General features: G+C 35.2%; 3 protein-coding genes across 3 annotated transcripts; all 3 read left to right on the top strand.

The window, feature by feature from the left end:
• The first annotated feature begins 5,287 nt into the window (after nt 1-5,287).
• On the top strand, nt 5,288-12,353 carry LOC100792249 (leucine-rich repeat receptor protein kinase HPCA1). The gene is made up of 19 exons (XM_003547796.4): nt 5,288-5,804; nt 7,076-7,199; nt 7,328-7,399; nt 7,611-7,685; nt 7,775-7,846; nt 7,971-8,132; nt 8,308-8,382; nt 8,468-8,539; nt 8,654-8,725; nt 8,812-8,880; nt 8,977-9,051; nt 9,164-9,235; nt 9,319-9,453; nt 9,544-10,016; nt 10,090-10,242; nt 10,372-10,511; nt 10,582-10,801; nt 11,002-11,237; nt 11,589-12,353. The coding sequence occupies exons 1-19, from the start codon at nt 5,720-5,722 to the stop codon at nt 12,108-12,110; spliced, it is 2,904 nt and encodes a 967-aa protein (XP_003547844.1). The 5' UTR covers nt 5,288-5,719; the 3' UTR covers nt 12,111-12,353.
• Nucleotides 12,354-15,216: 2,863 nt separating this feature from the next.
• Nucleotides 15,217-16,063, top strand: LOC102668681 (protein MAIN-LIKE 1-like). Its single transcript, XM_006599834.1, has 2 exons — nt 15,217-15,516; nt 15,701-16,063. Exons 1-2 carry the CDS (start codon nt 15,217-15,219, stop codon nt 16,061-16,063), a joined length of 663 nt encoding a protein of 220 aa, XP_006599897.1.
• Nucleotides 16,064-18,652: 2,589 nt separating this feature from the next.
• Nucleotides 18,653-20,084, top strand: LOC102668823 (uncharacterized). The gene is made up of 2 exons (XM_006599835.1): nt 18,653-18,715; nt 19,566-20,084. Exons 1-2 carry the CDS (start codon nt 18,653-18,655, stop codon nt 20,082-20,084), a joined length of 582 nt encoding a protein of 193 aa, XP_006599898.1.
• Nucleotides 20,085-20,393: the final 309 nt, after the last annotated feature.

The raw sequence follows: 20,393 nt of genomic DNA, 5'->3' as shown, positions 1-20,393 counted from the left end.
ATAACTCTCAAACTATATTCATTGTTAACCCTTACTCCAATTAAATTAAAGAAGTAGGAGAAGAGTGGTGATAGCAAAGTGGTATGAGTACAGTGTTAGCAAAGGAGTAAAACGGATATAGAGTGTTAAAAAAGGATAACATTTCAAAATTAGATGTTATTGGGGAATGCCTAGTAACACCCCAAGTTTTAAGTATTAGGAATATACCATAAGAAAAACTCTTATTAGGACTTTGTTATATTATTTTTAATGTATTATTATCATACTTATTATTTTTGTTATATTATCGGTTATGTCTTATGTGAGTGCATGTGTTCCTGTAAGTGAGCACTTTCTTGTACATTGTATCTTATGTATTTGATGTTATTATTATTATTGTTGTTGGTATAGTTATTATAACTATTGATGTTGTTAATATGATTGTATATGGTATTAATGTTATTATTTAATATTTATTATTATTATTATTATTATTATTATTATTATAAAGAGATGTGAAGAGAGTAGCCAGAAAGGTGATTTTAATGTGAAAAATGAGTTATGAAAGAAGATCGAATTAGACTTATGTGTCTTCATAAGAAATGTAGCCCTATGTGTTAGATAACCAATGGTTTTGAAATCACTCAAAAATAATGTGTATAACTCATCATATTGCTATTTTAGTGAGCACATGTTAAGTTGTCAGCGTTGTGTGATAAATTCATCTTCTTCCCAAATTTAGGCATTGTAGGGGATTAATGTAGCTTTTGAGGTCAACGTAGAAGTTATAGATGATTGTCTTATCTTTCACACAAGATAGGAATAGACTTGAATGAGTTAGTATAACTCCGATCCAGATATAGCATTTATACTATACAAAGGTCATATGAGTGTGAAAGGAAATAAAGAAAGGAGGTAGTACCCCCAAGAACTTAAGAAATGATATACAAACTATAGTTGTTAATAGAAATTTGCTATAATAGGAAAATGATATAGATTTTGGAGGGATTGAATAGTGTACTACTTAGTCGAGTGTGCTTAAAGATGCTTGTGATTGAATTATGTTTTGGGAACAATGTTTATTTTGACTATGAACATGATTTTATGTATATTGAAATGAGTGTGACACATGTGATGCATGATGATTATGTGTATGAGATGTGGATGAAGAGATGCAATGGTACATATAAGTAAGATTTGTAATGTTTAGAGAACCTAGTCGATGTGGGATAGGATTCTCCATGTTATGTGATAAGTGAAACCATGTGCCTCCTATTTGATCATTCATCGTAAATATGCATATGTTTTTAAGATGAGGGATGTGGTTGAGTTTTACTGGGAAGGGAATGAATGAGTTGTAGTATGACTTTGTCCTTGGGGGTATCTAGTTTGGAATCTCCATGGGACTTATGTCAATCTCATGGGTTGGAGTATCCTTGCAAGACTAGGTAACCCTAACATGCCGCTAGTAGTCTCGTCTCGATGAGATTGTAGTAATAGAATCATGTGGGTTCATTACAACATGTCCTCCCAAGCTTCTTTCACAAATGTTTTTCTAGTACCACATGGATATGGGAAAAAGAAAGCAATGTGAATTGTCTAACTTGTGTGTTTTATTAAGTGGATGCCATGTGTGGCTTGTGTTGTACTTATGTTATTTGTGAATGATTCTAACCATAGTTATAAGGATGTATATGTATCTATATGTTAAACTATTGTGGTGACTTGTATGGGATGGAATGTAGCTTTTAAGGGTATGATGAAAGATGTATCTTGAATGACACTGTGTGAGTATAGGCTAGAATGAATATTTCCTTTGAGCAAAGATTGATGTAAGGTGAGTGTTTGAGACTAAAACTGAGTAAGGGAAGTGAGGTTATCACAAGAGAGAGATAGAGAGTTGTAAAATTAGCTTATTTTTTAAAGAATGAATCTTAAGATATTAGTGAAAATGAACTAGTGTAGTAAGTGATTGCAAGGGATAAGTTAGAGGAAAGTGTTTATGATCAATGGATGTAGACCTAACCTTATAAATGTTAGGGTTTGATAGAGACCCAGTGAGAGTAAAGTCACGAGAGACAAATGATTGGGTTGTTCTGGTAAAGGAGTCTAACCCAACCTTAGAGTCCTTAGAGTCCTCGCTCGGACATTATGTCTCATCCTTTTAAGTTCTCTTATTTTTAAGAAACATGTGATTGCACATGTTGTTAGAACATTAAGTCTTGTTATGGAAGACATAATCTACCTATGTTTTTTATTTGGCAAAATTACAAAATTGGTCCCCCACTTTATCTCCAATTACGGATTTGGTCCCCCTATAATTTAATTCACAAATTTGGTCCCCCAGTTTTATAAATTCCTACAAAATTGGTCCTGAAAGCCTGATTTGGACGTTGACCGTTAATCTCAGACATTGACTGCCACGTGTCAATGCCACGTGTCAATGCCATGTGTCAACGTCTAAGTGGTTCCCCGTAAAGACTTCATTTTTTGTAGGTAAAATTGCACTTTTGGTCCCTCAGTTTTACTCCAATTTCGATTTTGGTCCCCCTATAGTTTAATTCACACATATGGTCCCCCAGTTTTATAAATCCCTTTATAAATTGTTCCTGCAAAATTGATCTTTTGAATAGTTTAGCCACTGGTGCTAGAGATATGGTAGGTCTTGATAAATCTCGCACTTCTTTTTCATTTCAAGTTTTTCACTCACTTGGAACCCAGAGAAAAATCACTCTTTGTCTCTCTCCCACTTCCGGGGTTGTTCAACTTGGAAAAGTGGCGCATGAATCCCAACCTGGGTATGAAATTTTCAGATCTCTTACTTTAACAATAATAACTCCCTCTTTTTTTTTTCTTTTTTTGCTCCCGCATGCGATATGATGTGTATACGACTGTTTAAGTGACCTATGTATGACAATGATATTTTTGTTTGAAATTTGAAATACAACTTCTCCAGTAATGAAAATTGGCTGAATTTATAAAAGGATTTAGAAAATTAAGGGACCAAATGTGTGAATTAAATTATAAGGGGACCAAAATCGAAATTAGAGTAAAACTCGGGGACCAAAAGTACAATTTTACCTAAAAAATGAAGTCTTTATAGGAAACCACTCAGATGTTGACATGTGACATTGACACGTGGCAGTCAACGTCTGAAGTTAACGGTCAACGTCCAAATCGGGCTTCCAAGACCAATTTTGTAGGGATTTATAAAACTGGGGGACCAAATCCGAAATTGGAGATAAACTAGGAGACCAAAAGTATAATTTTGCCTTTTTATTTTTATGTAATTCATTTTATATGATGTATGAGACTCTTGTTACAAGTGAGAAATTTTATTTATCAATATTGTAATTATGTTGTAATTTGTATATTTATTTATTAGCTTCCACATCATAACGTCGTGTAAATATATTTTTAATTTTCACGATCTAGGAAAATAAACATAGTTACAAAAATATCCTTAGGGTGTTACACACCCAATGTGTGATGCCCACGGATACATGCTTAAGACCCTGGTATCACGCTGATTACATTTTCCACCACCATACTTTCTCTCAAAGGTTACCCTGCATTGCACAGTAATATTTTTACTTTTTTTTGTTTTGGAAAAGTTAACAAACTGGCAATTGTTTTTATTTCTTATGATATTAATCATTTTTTATTTCTCAAATGGAGTTTAATATACCACATTATTGAAAATCTATGTTTGTATCTACGTCTTTTGAGTCTAATCCTAATCAGTTCAAGAACACTAGACAAGATATCAAGTAGTTTCTCATGTCCAAGTTTTGCCATCCTTTTCTATTGTGGTAATGTTCACTCCTTATTTTTATTATTTTTCATTTTAAAGATAATTGTCTGCTGGTATATTGCATTTGATTTAGCGTTTTCTTTTTTGTATGCCATTGTTTCCTTTTTTGTCAATTTTAATTCAAAATGCCCACTTTTTTAATATTTGTTACGTGGGTCAATTTTTAGTTATTGATAAAAAAAAAGACAAAAATGAGGGTTATCAAATTGTATACGTAAGAGTAATTAAATATTTCATTTATGTTTATTGCTTGTAGTTTATACACATTTTTTTCTCGTATTTTAAATTGTTTCTTGAAATGCTACCTTTTATCAATTAATTCAGTTGACTTTGTTTGGATTTTTTTGTGGACGAAATGAATGCATTTTTGGCAACTAAAGGTGGTAGTCGTAATTCAATTTGCAAAAGCCAGGCATATCAAAGTTTTTGTTTTAATGTTACCTTTTTTTCTTATTTCACTTTATTTTGTCATTTCATTTTAATTTTGTTGTAATCTTTCAACTTTTAGGAAAAATTCGGTCTCCCAAATATAAAGTGCATATCCAAAATAATTTTGCTCCAATATTTCATCTCAAGATCTTCTTAACATCTTTAGTTATATTTAAAGTCTTTTCCTCGAATTTGAAAAAGAAAGATTCCTTTGTCTTCAAAATTTTATCTGGATCTTCACTAATTAAATTTTGTGTTAGTCAATTTAAGTTAAACCAAACCGGCTTCTTGGTAAATGTTATTTTATTATATTTAGAAAACCCACCTATATGTCTATTAAGTCCTTAATTTGTGGTTTAACTAAACAAATTGTGAAATATATTTTCTCTTTAAATTCCCTTTTTAAACCCTACAAGTGGAGGAACCCATCACCAATATTTAATATGTATCAGCAGAAAAATATTAAACTAAAGTTATAAAAAAATTATAAAAACAAAAACTACGAGTATTGAAATTTGAACCCGAAGTCCCGAACTGATAGGTCAAACCAATTTGATGGTGAATTGAACCTTTGACTAGTTTGGTCAAGTCACTCGTATTTTTGAGTTATACTAATTATTTGTGTGTTATTGTTTTATTGAACAGTTTTTTTTATTACAATATCAGTTACCAGCATCATTCGCATTAACGATCAATAACATTGCCATGAAGTAGTTTTCCCTCTGTTTGAATACACGGGTTTGATCCTTTATTGTCACTCAAAAACGTATCATACATACTTAGTGGACTTACTCAGTTATGTTGTTAGCTCCTTTTCACCAACAAATAGTAGCTAAGCAACACATAATTATATAAAATTTAAAATCATTTAAGAGCATAAGCGTGTGTATACTTTCCCTACAATTCATAGATAGATCTATACTATTTAGTGGGGTGGGACCATCTCACACCTACCAACTGTCAATAACTTGATGGTAACATCAATTGAAAACCCATAAGATTTTGCAAGAGATATTTTTTTATTGGTTATTAATAAAGTAAAATGATGACAAACTATTTTAGAGTCAAAACCCAAAAGCATTATTCCGTGAATGTGACACTACTTGTTGAAGAGTGAAGGAAACGGTAGGAAGCTAATTCGTTTGTGATGGAATTGGAGTTTGGAGAAGGAAAGTAAGAGAAAGAAACTATGATGATGTTTTGGGTAGTGGCAACATTGGGATTGGATAGATTAGCTTCTAAGACAAGGAAAAATCAATAAAATGGAGTAAGAAAGAGCATAGTTAAGCTTTTTCTTTCTTTTTCCTTTCTCAAGCCTAGTGGTATTTTTTTTACTGCTTCCTCTTCATCTTCCTTAAGCTGCAACATTTCTCTTTGGTGATTGCTCATATTGGCACATGTTACATGCAATGCATATCCTTGTTTTACTTGAAGAGTCATATTAAGGTTTGTACAATAATCAGCAATTGTTGAGGAGCTGAGAGAACTCTTCTTAACATGACAATCTTCTGTGTGTTGCTCTTTCTGGGACTCTTGTGGGCTGAAATTCATGTGATTTCTTCATTCACTGATACTCAAGACGGTAATGTACCATGCCATCCCTTTTCTTGGTCAAATATTTCCATTTTGTCCCTTTGGGGTGTCATCTTCTAAGTATAACTCATCAAGAGTTACGGAACGAAGTATTAAACTGGTTGTTAGATTTTGATTACCAAATCTAAACATGATCTATAATAGTATCTCATCCTTAAGAATATATATGGTCCCCTTTTCTTGAATCATCTTCTATTCAGTAGTTACTCATTTCTCATGATCTGATTTGAACCTAATATGATCGTGACTATGATATCTAACAAGAATGTTTTATGCACAAAAGGGTTAGAATGTTTGTTTTATGCGAAAAAATAAAATATTTTTTGGACTACTACATACTTTTAGCTAGGAATTTGTGCATATGTTTCTGCTTTATATTGGACCTTTAAAAAGGCAGTATGTGATCAAATGTTCATCAACCACATCAATGCTATGAATGATTTTTGTTACCATCTACTTGATGGGGGGAAATTATTTATTGACCTAGTAATAGTGAATAGTTCATCCTGTAAAGAAAATTATGAATTTATTAAGGGATAGATTGATTCCAGTTCAAGTTCAGTCGCTGCCGTATATATGGATATATGTGAAAATATTGCCTACCTAAAACAACACTCCTTTTGTACAAGTGTTTTTATATTCTCTCCAAAGTTGATTTCCTATTGATCATGTAGGCTACTGATATTGAAATCATGTAATTATCCTATAGCCTGCTGAGTTAGTTGTGAACGTTAGCATTTCTTCTAGTTGTGTTATGTTGCATTCGTTCTTCTGTCTAAAATACAAGCATTTACATTTATCTACATTACAATTGAACATGATATCAGTTGAAACCTTGGCTAGCACTCACTCTTTTTAGTTATTTTAAACATAAAGACAAAAACAAAGACCTATAAAAGTAGCAACTCTTATGTACGAATATACTGACTTCTTAGACATAAAAGTCATACCATAACAATAGCCTTATTCTACTAAGTGAGGTCAGCTACATAGATCAACCATATGCATAACCCAAATTAGGCCACTGTTAAACTTCTTGGCAGGAAGAACTTATATTGATTTCTCCTTGGCTATTATAGTAAGCAGAAAATTCATGTAGCTTATAGAGCATTTTCGGTTGGTCAACTACTCAACATTGTAACAGCTCACCCTGGCTGAATAACTGAAGCTAATCAAAGAGACCATTAATGAAATTAAAAACTACCATATTGTGCTTTTGTTCTGTGCATTTTGTTTAATGATTATGCATTTCTGTTGCAGTTGTTGCACTTAGATCATTGAAAGATGTATGGCAAAATACACCACCCAGCTGGGACAAGGCAGATGACCCCTGTGGAGCACCCTGGGAAGGAGTGACCTGCAACAAATCAAGGGTTACTTCATTGTAATAATTCAGCAATTAAACGTTATTGATCCTTGTGTTTCTTAGTATGTTGATTTCACCATCCTTTTAATCACTTTTCCAGCTACTAATTTTAGAAAAGTACTTTGTCTTGTGCATTTTAAATATAGGGGACTGTCAACCATGGGCCTGAAGGGTAAATTAACTGGAGATATTGGTCAACTTACAGAATTGAGATCCTTGTAAGCATGATTTTCTGTTGTTTTTTTTGGAATAAAACTATAGACTAGGATAACAGTTGCACCATGTCACTAATCTAACTGGCCTCAATGACACAATCTCTAAAGCAGATTGCCACGACAATGCTGACTTAACTGTCGTTATAGAAAAAGAGAAACAAATTTCCATAGCATGTTTTGTGCTAATTAACATTGACAATTTATTGAACTGCAGGGACTTGTCCTTTAATAGAGGTTTAACAGGTCCTCTCTCCCCACAGTTAGGAGACCTCAGCAATCTAAATATTTTGTAAGATTCGAAAAACCATATATAATTTCATGATGTCATTTCAAGAGCAACTTCTAGTGATTTGCAAAGGCTTTCCTTCCCTATTTCAGGATTTTGGCTGGTTGCAGTTTCGGTGGCAATATTCCAGATGAATTAGGAAATCTTTCAGAGCTATCTTTCCTGTAAGAATAACCTTGGAAAAAGCATTTACATGCATAACGCATAAGTGAACCCTCCCTTCCCCTTTCAGAAAATCCTTTTGGGATGATTAATTTGAAACTTTACCCATCTCAATGAACTTTACAGGGCTTTAAATTCAAACAACTTCACTGGAAAAATACCTCCTTCATTGGGTAAACTCTCCAAACTTTATTGGTTGGACTTGGCAGACAATCAGCTGACAGGACCTATCCCAGTTTCAACCTCCACCACCCCTGGATTAGACCTTCTTTTAAAGGCTAAGCACTTGTGAGTTTTTTCTTTCTTGTTTTTTTTTTTTTTTCATTTAACACTTGTGATTACCATTTAGTTAATGCAGGAAAGAGAAATGTGTTAAAAACAGCACCACTTTCATCTTTTTGTTGAGTTCTAGTTGCTACATTGAGTGCTATATCAACCGTGTTTTGATTTCTATTTAATGCAGCCATTTCAACAAGAACCAGCTTTCAGGTTCCATTCCCCCCAAGCTTTTCAGCTCTGAGATGATACTCATACACATGTAAGTTGACATTTTGGTTCTGTCATCATTTGGTGTATATAAGTTATAATATTAACTTTTGAACTTTTGTTTATCTTTGTGACAGATTATTTGATGGAAATAATTTAAGTGGGACTATACCTTCAACACTAGTACTAGTTAAGAGCGTTGAGGTTCTGTAAGTGATTCCTTCCTTCAAATTTCTAATTTTCTTATTCACTTAATTCTTTCTTCTTTTTGTTTGATTTCATTTTGACGATCTTTTTTTCTTAATTATTCCAATTTATGGCAGTCGGCTTGATAGGAATTTCCTGACAGGAGAGGTTCCATCAGATCTCAACAACCTTACAAACATCAATGAATTGTGGGTACTTACATTTGAGATATGCACATATAGAAGGATTTTAAAATAACTTTAGAGGAGATTTATATAGTTTTATTCTCTTTCAGGAATTTAGCACATAACAAATTCACAGGTCCTTTGCCTGACTTAACTGGAATGGATACCCTCAACTATGTGTAAGTAATTTGCACGGGTTGGTGTTTCAGTTTAGTTTCCTTATATATATGATTTTATTGTTCGCATAATGCTGATCAATTTATAACCTTGTGCAGGGATCTTAGTAACAACTCTTTTGATGCATCGGATGCTCCAACTTGGTTCACAATTCTTCCATCACTCACCACTCTGTAAGTCTAATTACATATAAGTGTTTATCCTTTTCTACCTGTTACCTAAACTTATGAAATAACATACAATCTAACAAGGATTTTTTCCCTGCTTAACTTCAATGTGCTGAAGTATTATGGAGTTTGGATCCCTTCAAGGTACTCTTCCATCAAAACTCTTTGACATTCCTCAAATACAGCAAGTGTAAGTCCCTAACTTTTATGTTGATCATAAGTAGTTATACAAACAATAGAATGATAGTCATCATAATTTTCATATTTTCACAGGAAACTACGAAACAATGCATTGAACAATACATTGGACATGGGTGACAACATTTGTCCCCAATTGCAGCTTGTAGATTTGCAAGACAATGAGATTTCCTCAGTGACACTCCGTTCACAATACAAAAATATATTGATGTGAGAAAAAATTTAGACTTCAATCTGATTCTCTGTATGCTGTTTCATTTATAATGCCTGATTTTCTGATGTGTCCCTCATGCTTTTCAGTCTTATAGGAAATCCAGTGTGTGGTACTGCTCTGTCAAATACAAATTTCTGCCAACTTCAGCAGCAGGCTAAGCAACCCTATTCCACAAGCTTGGCTAGTTGTGGAGGCAAATCTTGTCCTCCTGATCAAAAGCTCAGTCCCCAAAGTTGTGAATGTGCCTATCCATATGAAGGAACGTTGTACTTTAGAGGACCCTCATTCAGAGAACTGTCCAGTGTAAATACTTTTCATTCACTTGAAATGAGCTTATGGGTGAAATTGGGTCTAACTCCTGGCTCAGTTTCTTTACAAAACCCCTTCTTCAATAGTGATGATTATCTTCAAGTGCAACTAGCACTCTTTCCACCAATGGGGCAATATTTTAACAGGTCAGAAGTTCAAAGAATTGGGTTTGAATTGAGTAATCAAACTTACAAGCCCCCAAAAGAATTTGGACCCTATTACTTTATTGCTTTTCCTTATCCTTTTCCAGGTAACACAAGCAAATTACATTTACAATATCCATCTGGTTAGTGTGATATACAACTAATTGTAAAGTATTTCAGGTTCCCACAAAGGAGCTTCTCTTAGCAAAGGTGTTGTTATTGGGATATCAATTGGCTGCATAATTCTGGTTCTAAGCCTCATAGGGTTAGCTATATACGCAATTCTGCAAAAGAAGCGTGCAGAGAGAGCCATTGGATTAAGTAGACCATTCGGTAATTATTCAATGTACCCGTTTTCTTGTTATCACTCCAGTAACTTTGTGAATCAGGGTGTGCAAAACCTCTCAAACTTGAAAAGCTATAATCAGCTTTGCTTATACCACATCCATCTATTTCTTCCAGCATCATGGGCACCAAGTGGCAAGGATAGTGGAGGTGCACCACAATTAAAGGGAGCAAGATGGTTCTCTTATGATGAGCTTAAAAAGTGCTCCAACAATTTCTCTGAAAGCAATGAGATAGGCTTTGGTGGCTATGGCAAGGTATTGCTTGTATGTTCACTTATTTCTAAGTTTTTGTAAATGTTTAATAATTCCCTTCTATTGACTTTAGGTGTACAAAGGGGTTTTCCCTGATGGGAAAATAGTTGCAATCAAACGAGCTCAGCAAGGATCAATGCAAGGAGGCGTAGAGTTCAAGACTGAAATTGAGTTGCTTTCAAGAGTCCACCACAAGAATCTTGTTGGCCTTGTTGGATTCTGTTTTGAACAAGGGGAACAAATGTTGGTTTACGAATTTATGCCCAATGGAACACTTAGGGAGAGTTTGTCAGGTAAGTTCACAGTATAGGAACATTCAAGTGGTAAGCTTAACATTCAGTTTTGGTGATTGACTTGTTCGGTAAAAAATCATTGCAAAGAACAGAAATATCATAGTACACATGTTTCTGTGCAACTTAATTTTTGGCATTTATGTACAACTGCAAGAGAAAAGAATTAATAAAACACCTTAAACAATCAATGTGAGTTGCAGGGAGATCTGAGATTCATCTTGACTGGAAGAGGAGACTCCGTGTTGCTCTTGGTTCATCCAGAGGACTTGCATACTTACATGAGCTTGCCAACCCTCCCATAATCCACAGAGACGTGAAGTCCACTAATATCTTGCTGGATGAAAATTTGACAGCAAAGGTTGCAGATTTTGGTTTGTCTAAGCTTGTCTCAGACAGTGAGAAAGGCCATGTTTCAACTCAGGTTAAAGGGACATTGGTGAGCAACATTGTTGCACCTTCTCTTTTATACATATAGATGCATTATATACTATGAAATACTAATGTAATCAAAATACAATTTTATTTAGTTTAATTGTTCAACTTTGCCACAAGCTTTAAATTCTAATACACGATGCATCTCATTTAATAAATAAACAGATATTGTTGTCATGTTGTGAGTTTGATAGTTATTTCCATGTCTAGTATATTTCATGACACAATAAAAATGTTACTTGTATTTAATATGGAATCACTAATTGTAAAATCTCCATGGTTGTGTCTTTCATTTTGATTTCACTTTTATTTTTGGCAACAACTGTTTGATAATTGAAATGCTTAACATCTGCAGGGTTATCTGGATCCCGAGTATTACATGACGCAACAACTCACAGAGAAGAGTGATGTGTACAGTTTTGGGGTAGTCATGCTTGAACTAATAACTTCAAGACAACCAATAGAGAAGGGTAAGTACATTGTCCGTGAGGTGCGCACCCTGATGAATAAGAAGGACGAAGAACACTATGGTTTGAGGGAACTCATGGATCCAGTGGTAAGGAACACACCAAACCTCATAGGATTTGGGAGGTTCTTGGAGCTGGCAATTCAATGCGTTGAGGAATCAGCCACAGACCGTCCTACAATGAGTGAAGTTGTGAAAGCACTTGAAACCATTTTGCAGAATGATGGGATGAACACAAACTCTACCTCTGCATCCTCTTCTGCCACTGACTTTGGAGTTGGTAAGGGTGGAATGAGGCATCCCTACATTGATTGTACTTTCACTAAGAAGGACAATGCTAATGATAGTAGTAGTAGTGCCTTTGACTACAGCGGGGGGTACACACTTTCAACAAAAGTCGAACCAAAATAGATGCTATGTTTTTATTTTTGGAAGGCACCTAATAGATGCTATATTATACATATTTTTGCCAGACAATTTTTTTTCTTTTTTTTTTTTCATTCACAAACGAAGATAGTAACTTGTTGTGTTCCTTTTTTGTTTTACTTAAACTAATGCTATGTATTCTTATTATGGTCAATAGTTTTATGGCATGTAATGTTTAGGAAGAAATGTTGCAAGCTTATCTCACATTTCCAGCATCTGTTAGTCTAATGATACTGATTTTATTTTTAGTTATTATTTCATTTAAAATAACATCATATGAATCGTATCTACGAACAAAAAGTTCATGTGGGTTCATGAAACCTATAGTAAAATAAAATCACTCTTAATCTGCCTAGGATTGCCTATCAACTTCTTGATCGTTTAAAACTGGTTCTTGTAATAAAAGTATTATTATTGTTTGACATTAAATGATCATTATATACTCATTGGGTGTGTAATAAGAATTGAGAAGATAGAGAAGGTAATAGTGTAATAAGAAAAGAGGGGTGGAAATAATGTGCAGTTGCATGGGTGTAGTTGTTGTTCCACAAACCTTAATCCAACATATAGCAAGTTATATCTTTCAAAGTAATAGGACAGAAATACTCAAATGAAGAAAATATAGCAATCTGAATTGATAAACTCTATAAATCAGAGAGAAAAGATGGCTATATAGAATATTGCAATGCAAACAAAGAAAAATAATGCTCCTTACAAAATGGCAGGAAATATGAAGAAAAGCAAAAGAAAACCTACTCTGTGAGAAAGAGCAGCCCTACTCTCATTTCTTCGATGCCCCCTTAATATATTTCTTATTCTCACATCCCTCGCTCTATTTCCATTTTGTAAATTGTCCTCATTTTGTTATGAGTGCTGCTAGGTGTGCCCAGCAATTTTGTTGGTGCACCCAACACTTGTAGTGAAAAGGCCATAATGTTCCTCAGTATTTTTTTTAAAAAGTAACCCTCGCCTCTCTCTCTCCTGCCCCGCGATTCTGCTTCTTCTTCCTCAGACCTTTCTACTTCTTCTTCATTCTTTTCTTCTTCTTCGCGTTTCTACTTCTTCTTCTTCTTCTTCAATCAGCAGCAGTTAGAAGCCCAAGTCAACCTCAGAGGATTTCTTCTTGTTCTTGGTTGAGGAGATTGCCTCCATTGTTGTCGTGATTAGGAGGAAGGTGTCGTGGTGCATTTTTGGAGGCTTCCGGGAAGAGCAACGCCGCCGTCCATCGTCGAGGGAGCTTCGTCACCGTTCACAGTCGAGGTAAGCGCCATGAACCTTTTCTTTTTTCCACCAGTGTTGCCGGCAATGGCGTAGAACGCGATCTGAAAGTTGCTGTGAGTTTTACGGATCAGGTGATCCGTAAAACTCATAGCTTCATTTTAATTTAAAAATTGCCAAATATTTGATACATTGTGAGCTTTTTTTGAAATTAGGAATTTTGGTTATTAGGATCACCTCTGAATGTATGCTAAATATTTGATAAATAGTGTAATTTTGGAGAATATCTACTATTTCAATTTGATTTAATGCGAATATGTAATTGCCTTTTATGTAATTACTACTTAGAACGGAATGTGGTATCGAAAAACTGATTCAAACGCCCAGACAACCTCAGCAAATTAAGTTCAAAAGTAACATGATTAGGACAATCATGTCCGCATAAAACATTTTTAGTGAAATGTGGATAAATAGATATTTTTATATAAAAAAACAACAAACAAAATATATATTACCATGGTACCATGGGTACCCAAAAGCTGTTACAAATCCCTATCCATGTGAAATGCATTCCTTGTTAGATTTATTGATACCTGAAAATAATATAAAGAAGCTCACAAGCTATAGTCACATGTAAGTATGCCTTGGTATTTATAATAACTATTCAACTTGCTGAAGGGAAAAATAGTTAGTTCAGAATTATAGATTTTATGTTTCGCTTATGCCAAGAATTAGGGCATAGAATTAGAGTTCTAAATTCAATTACAATTCTATAGTTTAGAGTTCCTAGTTCCTTAGTGGTTTTAGAAGATAACATGTTGAGTCTAGTCGTAGATACAGGACTGATGTATATTAAACCTATTAAATAGCATAAGTTGATCCAAGGATACGATAATCTAAAATCCATTTTAATTTGATGGACAAATGAAAAAGAAATAAGTTTCTATTTTTAATTGCCCCATACTATATCCATAACAACTTTTTGTTTGCCATTCACCATCCATGCCCTGAAAAATAACTAAAACAGAATAAACTTCTTAAAGAACTTAAACTTGATCAAGTTAAAGCAATTGATATATTAGCATGAAATAATGTTTCTCAGGGTAGCAGAACATTTGTAAAATCATGAGTAGAAGTTTCATTGGTGTTTATCAGTTCAAGAAATAAGGTTTTATTTGGCTTCATTTTGTGTCTATCATGATGTGGTTCTCTCTTTAGTTTTAATTCATGGGTTGAAAATGACTCAGCTTTGTTGAGACTCTCAAAATGAATGTGGTCTAAAAATTCTCTTACTAATTATAATTCTTTTACTAAATATATATGTGGTCTAAAAATTTAAAAGATACTTCTTCATCCCTAATTATAATTCTCTTACTAAATGAAACCAATATTTTTTTCTTGAAGAGAACTAAAGTTAATTATAATTCTTCATACCCTATATATAATACCCAATATTTTTCTCTTTTTGTATCCTAAAATCATGAGTAGAAGTTAAACCAATTTTTGATTTCTTCTTTTTTTGGCTTTATTTCCTTTGATGTGCTTCCATTTCATGAAGCTCATAGCTGAGACTCTGCACAATGTTTTGCTGGGTTTCGATGTAGGTGATGGCATCCTCAACAATGGTTGCTTTGTTCATCTAATATCAATAATATTAGGATCCATAATCAATTTCCATTCAATCATTTAGTGTACTGAATAAAAACTAACCCGATAAAAGCTTGACATGTGTAGCCTTTCTTGACATATATGTCCTACAATCAATGAAAGCCTGACAACTTGCGTGACTTTCAATCAATGAAATTTGCGTTAGACCTATGAAATTTGAGTGAATGAAATCAGTGATTGAGTTTGTGGTACTCATTTGCAGATCATGGTTAGGACCAGAGGATTAGGTCGTGCCTTAGGTCACGTTACTGGTAAAGGTGTGGGCAGAGGAGATCGTGATGATTCTGATGATGCTTCGCAGTGTCGACGGCCTACCGCATCCGCACGGAGGCAGCGAATCATTGTGACTGCAGCGCACGATGAGCTAGTGGTCCCTGCGCCAGATGTTGAGGCTGATGTATTTCCGGATGACCCGATGGAACCAGCTGATGTCGAGGACATTGTGGCAGACATTCCTGCGGACACGGCGCGGAGGCTGCTGAGGATGAGCATGAGGGATTTTCGGGTGGTCCGAGCGACCCATCTGTGTTGACCCAGTATACGGATCACGTTGCTTGCAACGTATGGACGGGAGAGGTATTTATAATATTTATTTTTAGTTACTTGTAAATTATACTTTATGATTGAAATTAGTTTTCCTTTAAATGATGATTTTAACGAATTTTGTGTTCCTTTATACTTCAATTCAGGAGCGTCCTGAGTTGAAGTTATCCTCTCACGGGAGGAAGGTCCATAGTTTAGGCAGGCTTGTCCCTGCCATTGAGGGACTCGTTGCTGGGACAGGACTAAGTCCTTTGATCGCATGTTCGGTAGACACTGGCGATCGGGGACTTTTGTCCTCGTTTGTAGAACGGTGGCACCGGGAGACGTCTAGTTTCCATCTCCCGGTGGGAGAGCTCACGATCACGCTGGACGACGTCTCCTCGCTTCTCCATCTGCCTGTGGTTGGTGACTTGCACGTCTTTCAGCTCTTGCACGTGGACGATGCTGTTCAGATGCTGGTGGACTTATTGATGGTCTTTGCAGAGTCTGCTATGGCTGAGACAGCCTAATGTCATGGACCGTACGTACGCCTGCAATGGGTACATGACATATACGAGCTCCGATGCCAGGCAGGTCATTGGACAGCTGCTGTGACACCCTCTACCCCGACATATGTATAAATAAATAAAATATATTGGTAAACAAAATCACATGGGTAAAAGGTTCACATTCACTTCAATTACCAAATAAAACTTGTTAAAAACATATTCGGCTCAAAATAAGGCCATCAAAATTTACAAAAATATTTTGTTAAATCACTGAGGTGAAATAAAATAGACTAACATCATAAAATTAACATAAAAACTTATATCCCAATGTCACATCTTATCAGAGCGTTGTGTCCCGGCGTCCTTCAGCACAATATTCCTTAAAGCAATTCACCTAGTCATCTGCTCTCCCGAACATAAAGTTCAAGATCATCACAGGATCCAAACACAAACAGCAAACTGGGAGTGAGTTATCACATTCCTAACTAATAAAGAAACAAGAAAACTAGATATTCATATCATATAAACCAAATAAAACTTACTTACATGTAATTCACGTAATTCCACCACTTTGTCATTCAAAGTTCACTTTTCATCCATCAATCACACTTTTCAATCATCAATCACATTACACAAGAATCACACGCTCTGATAAAGACATAATAACACCTCAATTTCATAATAAACAATTAGCAAGCGCATGAGACAATTATGCTAAGACTCAAGCCTACATGCAATGTGGTACCATATCAGTGAAAAACCATCCTGGGGCGCTTAGGAGTACATAACAAGACACACCACACAATGGGTTTACCAGATCACTCTCACTAAATAAGATCATAGGGAGACCAGTCAGGGTCACGATGTTTTGTGAGAATGCTCCAACCATATGGGATCAGCATAGGCTTAAAGGAGCACTCAAACCCGGTGACCCCCAAGGCCTACACTCCGAAGATTCCGTCAGGGCCTCTCCCTCTTGATTCAGGTCCAACCCCTAAAATCATTTTAGCACATAAACACTGCTAGTGAATTATACAATACCCACGACCTCACACTCGTGTCTTAAACACGTACAACATATTGCGCTATAATTTAACACTGGTTCCTAAATAGGAACCTACACTTTCTCTTTAACACTGGTTCTTAAATAGGAAACCTACACTTTCTCTTTAACACTGTGCATTTACACTTTTCTCAAGATAACACTGGTCGAGTTATTGTACAATTCACAGCTTACAACACAAATAATGTTACATCAAGAATTAATCACACACTTATTCACAACCAAAACTCATTCACAATTTCACATCTCATAATGTTACAATCCACCATCACATGTTTTCATGTATCTCACAATTCAACACATGTTCTGCTTTACACTTTTACTCAATCTCAATAACAATATTATAATCTCAAGGCAACATATTATTCCATAATTCATCACATATTTCATTTATAAACACTGCTCATCAATCATACAATACCCTCGACCTCACACTCGTGTTTTAAACACGTACAACATATTGCGCTACAATTTAACACTGGTTCCTAAATAGGAAACCTACACTTTTTCTTAAACACTGCGCATTAACGCTTTTCTCAAGATAACACTGGTCGGTTTATTGTATAATTCATAGCTCACAATATAATTAGTCACATCAAGTGTCAAACACACACACTTATTCACGATCAAATATCATGCCCACAATTTAACATCTCATAATATCACATCAACCATCTCATAACATTCCCAATGATATTCATAAGGTACAACATACACATGTTCATGAAATTTAACCATAATATTCTCAAACTCCAACACTTAATAATTTTTGGAATCATACTATAACACTCTACAATATTATTTACATAAATTATTAATATAAATAACTACCTCTATATCTATAAACTAGCATACATCATATTGAATCACAAATTTCAAAGTAAGCTTTCAATGCACAACTTCTAAATAATTATATGAACACTTTGGTCAGTTTCAATTATGATATTAATTTTTTAAATTATATATAAAAACCTAAACAGCATGAAAAAAGAGAAAATACAAAATCAATATCTCTCTCTAAATTTCTCCTTATTTTATTTCATCAATTCATATTAATTAGAAAAAGTACTCGATTTATAGGGTTCACGCTCAACACAATAGCATATCAATTTCACAAAAATTGGTCTGTCAAACATATATAATTCACTGTAATAATTATAAGGATAAAATGAAAATTGCAAAAACACCCCAAAACTCATTCCAATTGATATCTCTAAGGATCCCTATACATGTTCTCACTAATTCCTAATTGTGAATAACTCATCTCTTACCTCTAAGCGGGTTCACGTGTCTTCAAACAATGACAGCGGCATCTCTATCGGTTCCCTGAGATTCCTCCAGTTTTTCCTCCGAATGCTTTGATAGAGTTCCCAAACGTCAGAGAGATGGAGAAGGGATTGAAACCTCCACTTGTACTATCTTCATGCGATTCCTTTTTCTCCCTCCATGAACATTATCTCACAAATCCCAACGGTGAAAGTGTGAAAAATTGAATTTTGAACAACATATCCAAATTTCATGAAAATCCAACAGTTAACGAAACCGGGATGATAATTTTACTGAGACCATTTGGGGTTTCTGCGGGAAAGGAAAAAGCTACAATGCGAAAGGTATTTCTCTCAGCTCAAACATGATATTAAAATTCTCAACGGTGAGAATGTTCGGAATTGGGCTGCAAACGTAGTGCTCCAATTCACTACTATCCAACGGTGAACGAGTCCGAGATCGTCGTTTTTCTGAGACAGGTTAGATGGCCTGCGGGAAAAAGAGAGGATTTTGGGAGAAGAGAGAAGAAACGAAATTGTGAGGCACAGGAGGCTGAGGAGTCAGTCTGAAAACCGACCTAACATGTTGCTATTTATAGCTAGGGGCATTTACGACTTATTATTTACTCTATTTATTTATTTATTTATTTATTATTTATTATTTATTATTTTATAAAAACAAACTTTATTTTATTCTCTATCAAACAAATAAATAAAATACCTTTTTTATTTTCTCTCAAATCATTATTTTAATTAATAATTATATCTCCTTATTTATTTATTTATAAAATCTCATCATTTTTTTTAAAATCTATTTATTTATAAATAATAATCCTTTTTTATCTAGTTTACGAAAATTGGGATGTTACAGCTGCGGCTCGCGCATATCTTCTTCATCTTCTAGGTTGCACTCTGTTTGCTAACAAGAGTGCAACCAATGTGCATGTTGTGTACTTGGAGGCCCTTCGTGACCTCAGTATGACGGGGAGGTACGCCTGGGGAGTGGTTGCTCTGGTGCATATGTACGACCAGCTGAACGATGCATCTATCAGCCACAGTCGACAGCTTGACGGTTAGATCACACTGTTGCAGGTAACAAATATGTTTTTCATTCGTTCAGGTTCAACAATGTTCAACTTTAAATTTTTTTAGACTTTCTTTATTAATGTTTATCATTATGATGTTACATCTGTAGTGCTGGATTTACGAGCACTTTCCCTTAGTTGCGAATTCCACTGCTGATAAGGAATACGACGAGGATTCCCTACGTGCGTGTAGATGGATTGTGAAGAAGAAGACAATGAAGAGCATACGTACACCGGCTTACAGGGAGTGCCTGGACCGACTCCAGATTCCGGATGTTTGTTGGATCTCGTATGGGGAGCACCGATCGGTCCGAGACTTCCATGTCATATCATGCTATTCCAGTCTCTTGCACTGGGGGCCTGTGGCTGTTTATTACCGTCCAGAGAGGGTCGTGCGACAGTTTGGATACACACAAACCATTCCTGCTCCTCCTATCGATTCATGGGTGTCGTATGATGATATACACGATAGGTGGATGCACTACTCAGATCATATCGTTCCAGCAGGTGAGGTGTGCGCTATGCCAGGTCAGTGTGTCAGTGACTACATGGACTGGTTCTTCCGCATCTCGCATCCTTTCATGCCACTAGGCCACGCATCAGATCCTCTGCCTAATGGTCATGCCTAGCAGCCCCGAGTCGTCCCTCAGGCCCCGCAGACGGATATCCCTCACGTGCCGGAGCCAGGAGTGTTGGACAAATGACCTCAGTTATCTTAAGAAGGGGGGTTGAATTAAGATAACAAGAATTATTCCCCAATTAAAATTTTACTCTCTCTTTTTAGATTAACAATGCACCCTTAACATGAATTACTCAAAAGACAATTCAAAATAAACTTCTTTCAAGCCAAAGATAAATAGCAATAAATAAAAGAAGTTTAAGGGAAGAGAGAAATGCAAACTTGATTTATACTGGTTCGGCCACTTCCCATGCCTACG

The sequence above is a fragment of the Glycine max genome, chromosome 16 (assembly GCF_000004515.6).
Source record: "Glycine max cultivar Williams 82 chromosome 16, Glycine_max_v4.0, whole genome shotgun sequence".
Classification (NCBI taxonomy): Eukaryota; Viridiplantae; Streptophyta; class Magnoliopsida; order Fabales; family Fabaceae; genus Glycine; species Glycine max.
This window is presented reverse-complemented; position numbering and strand designations above follow the sequence as displayed.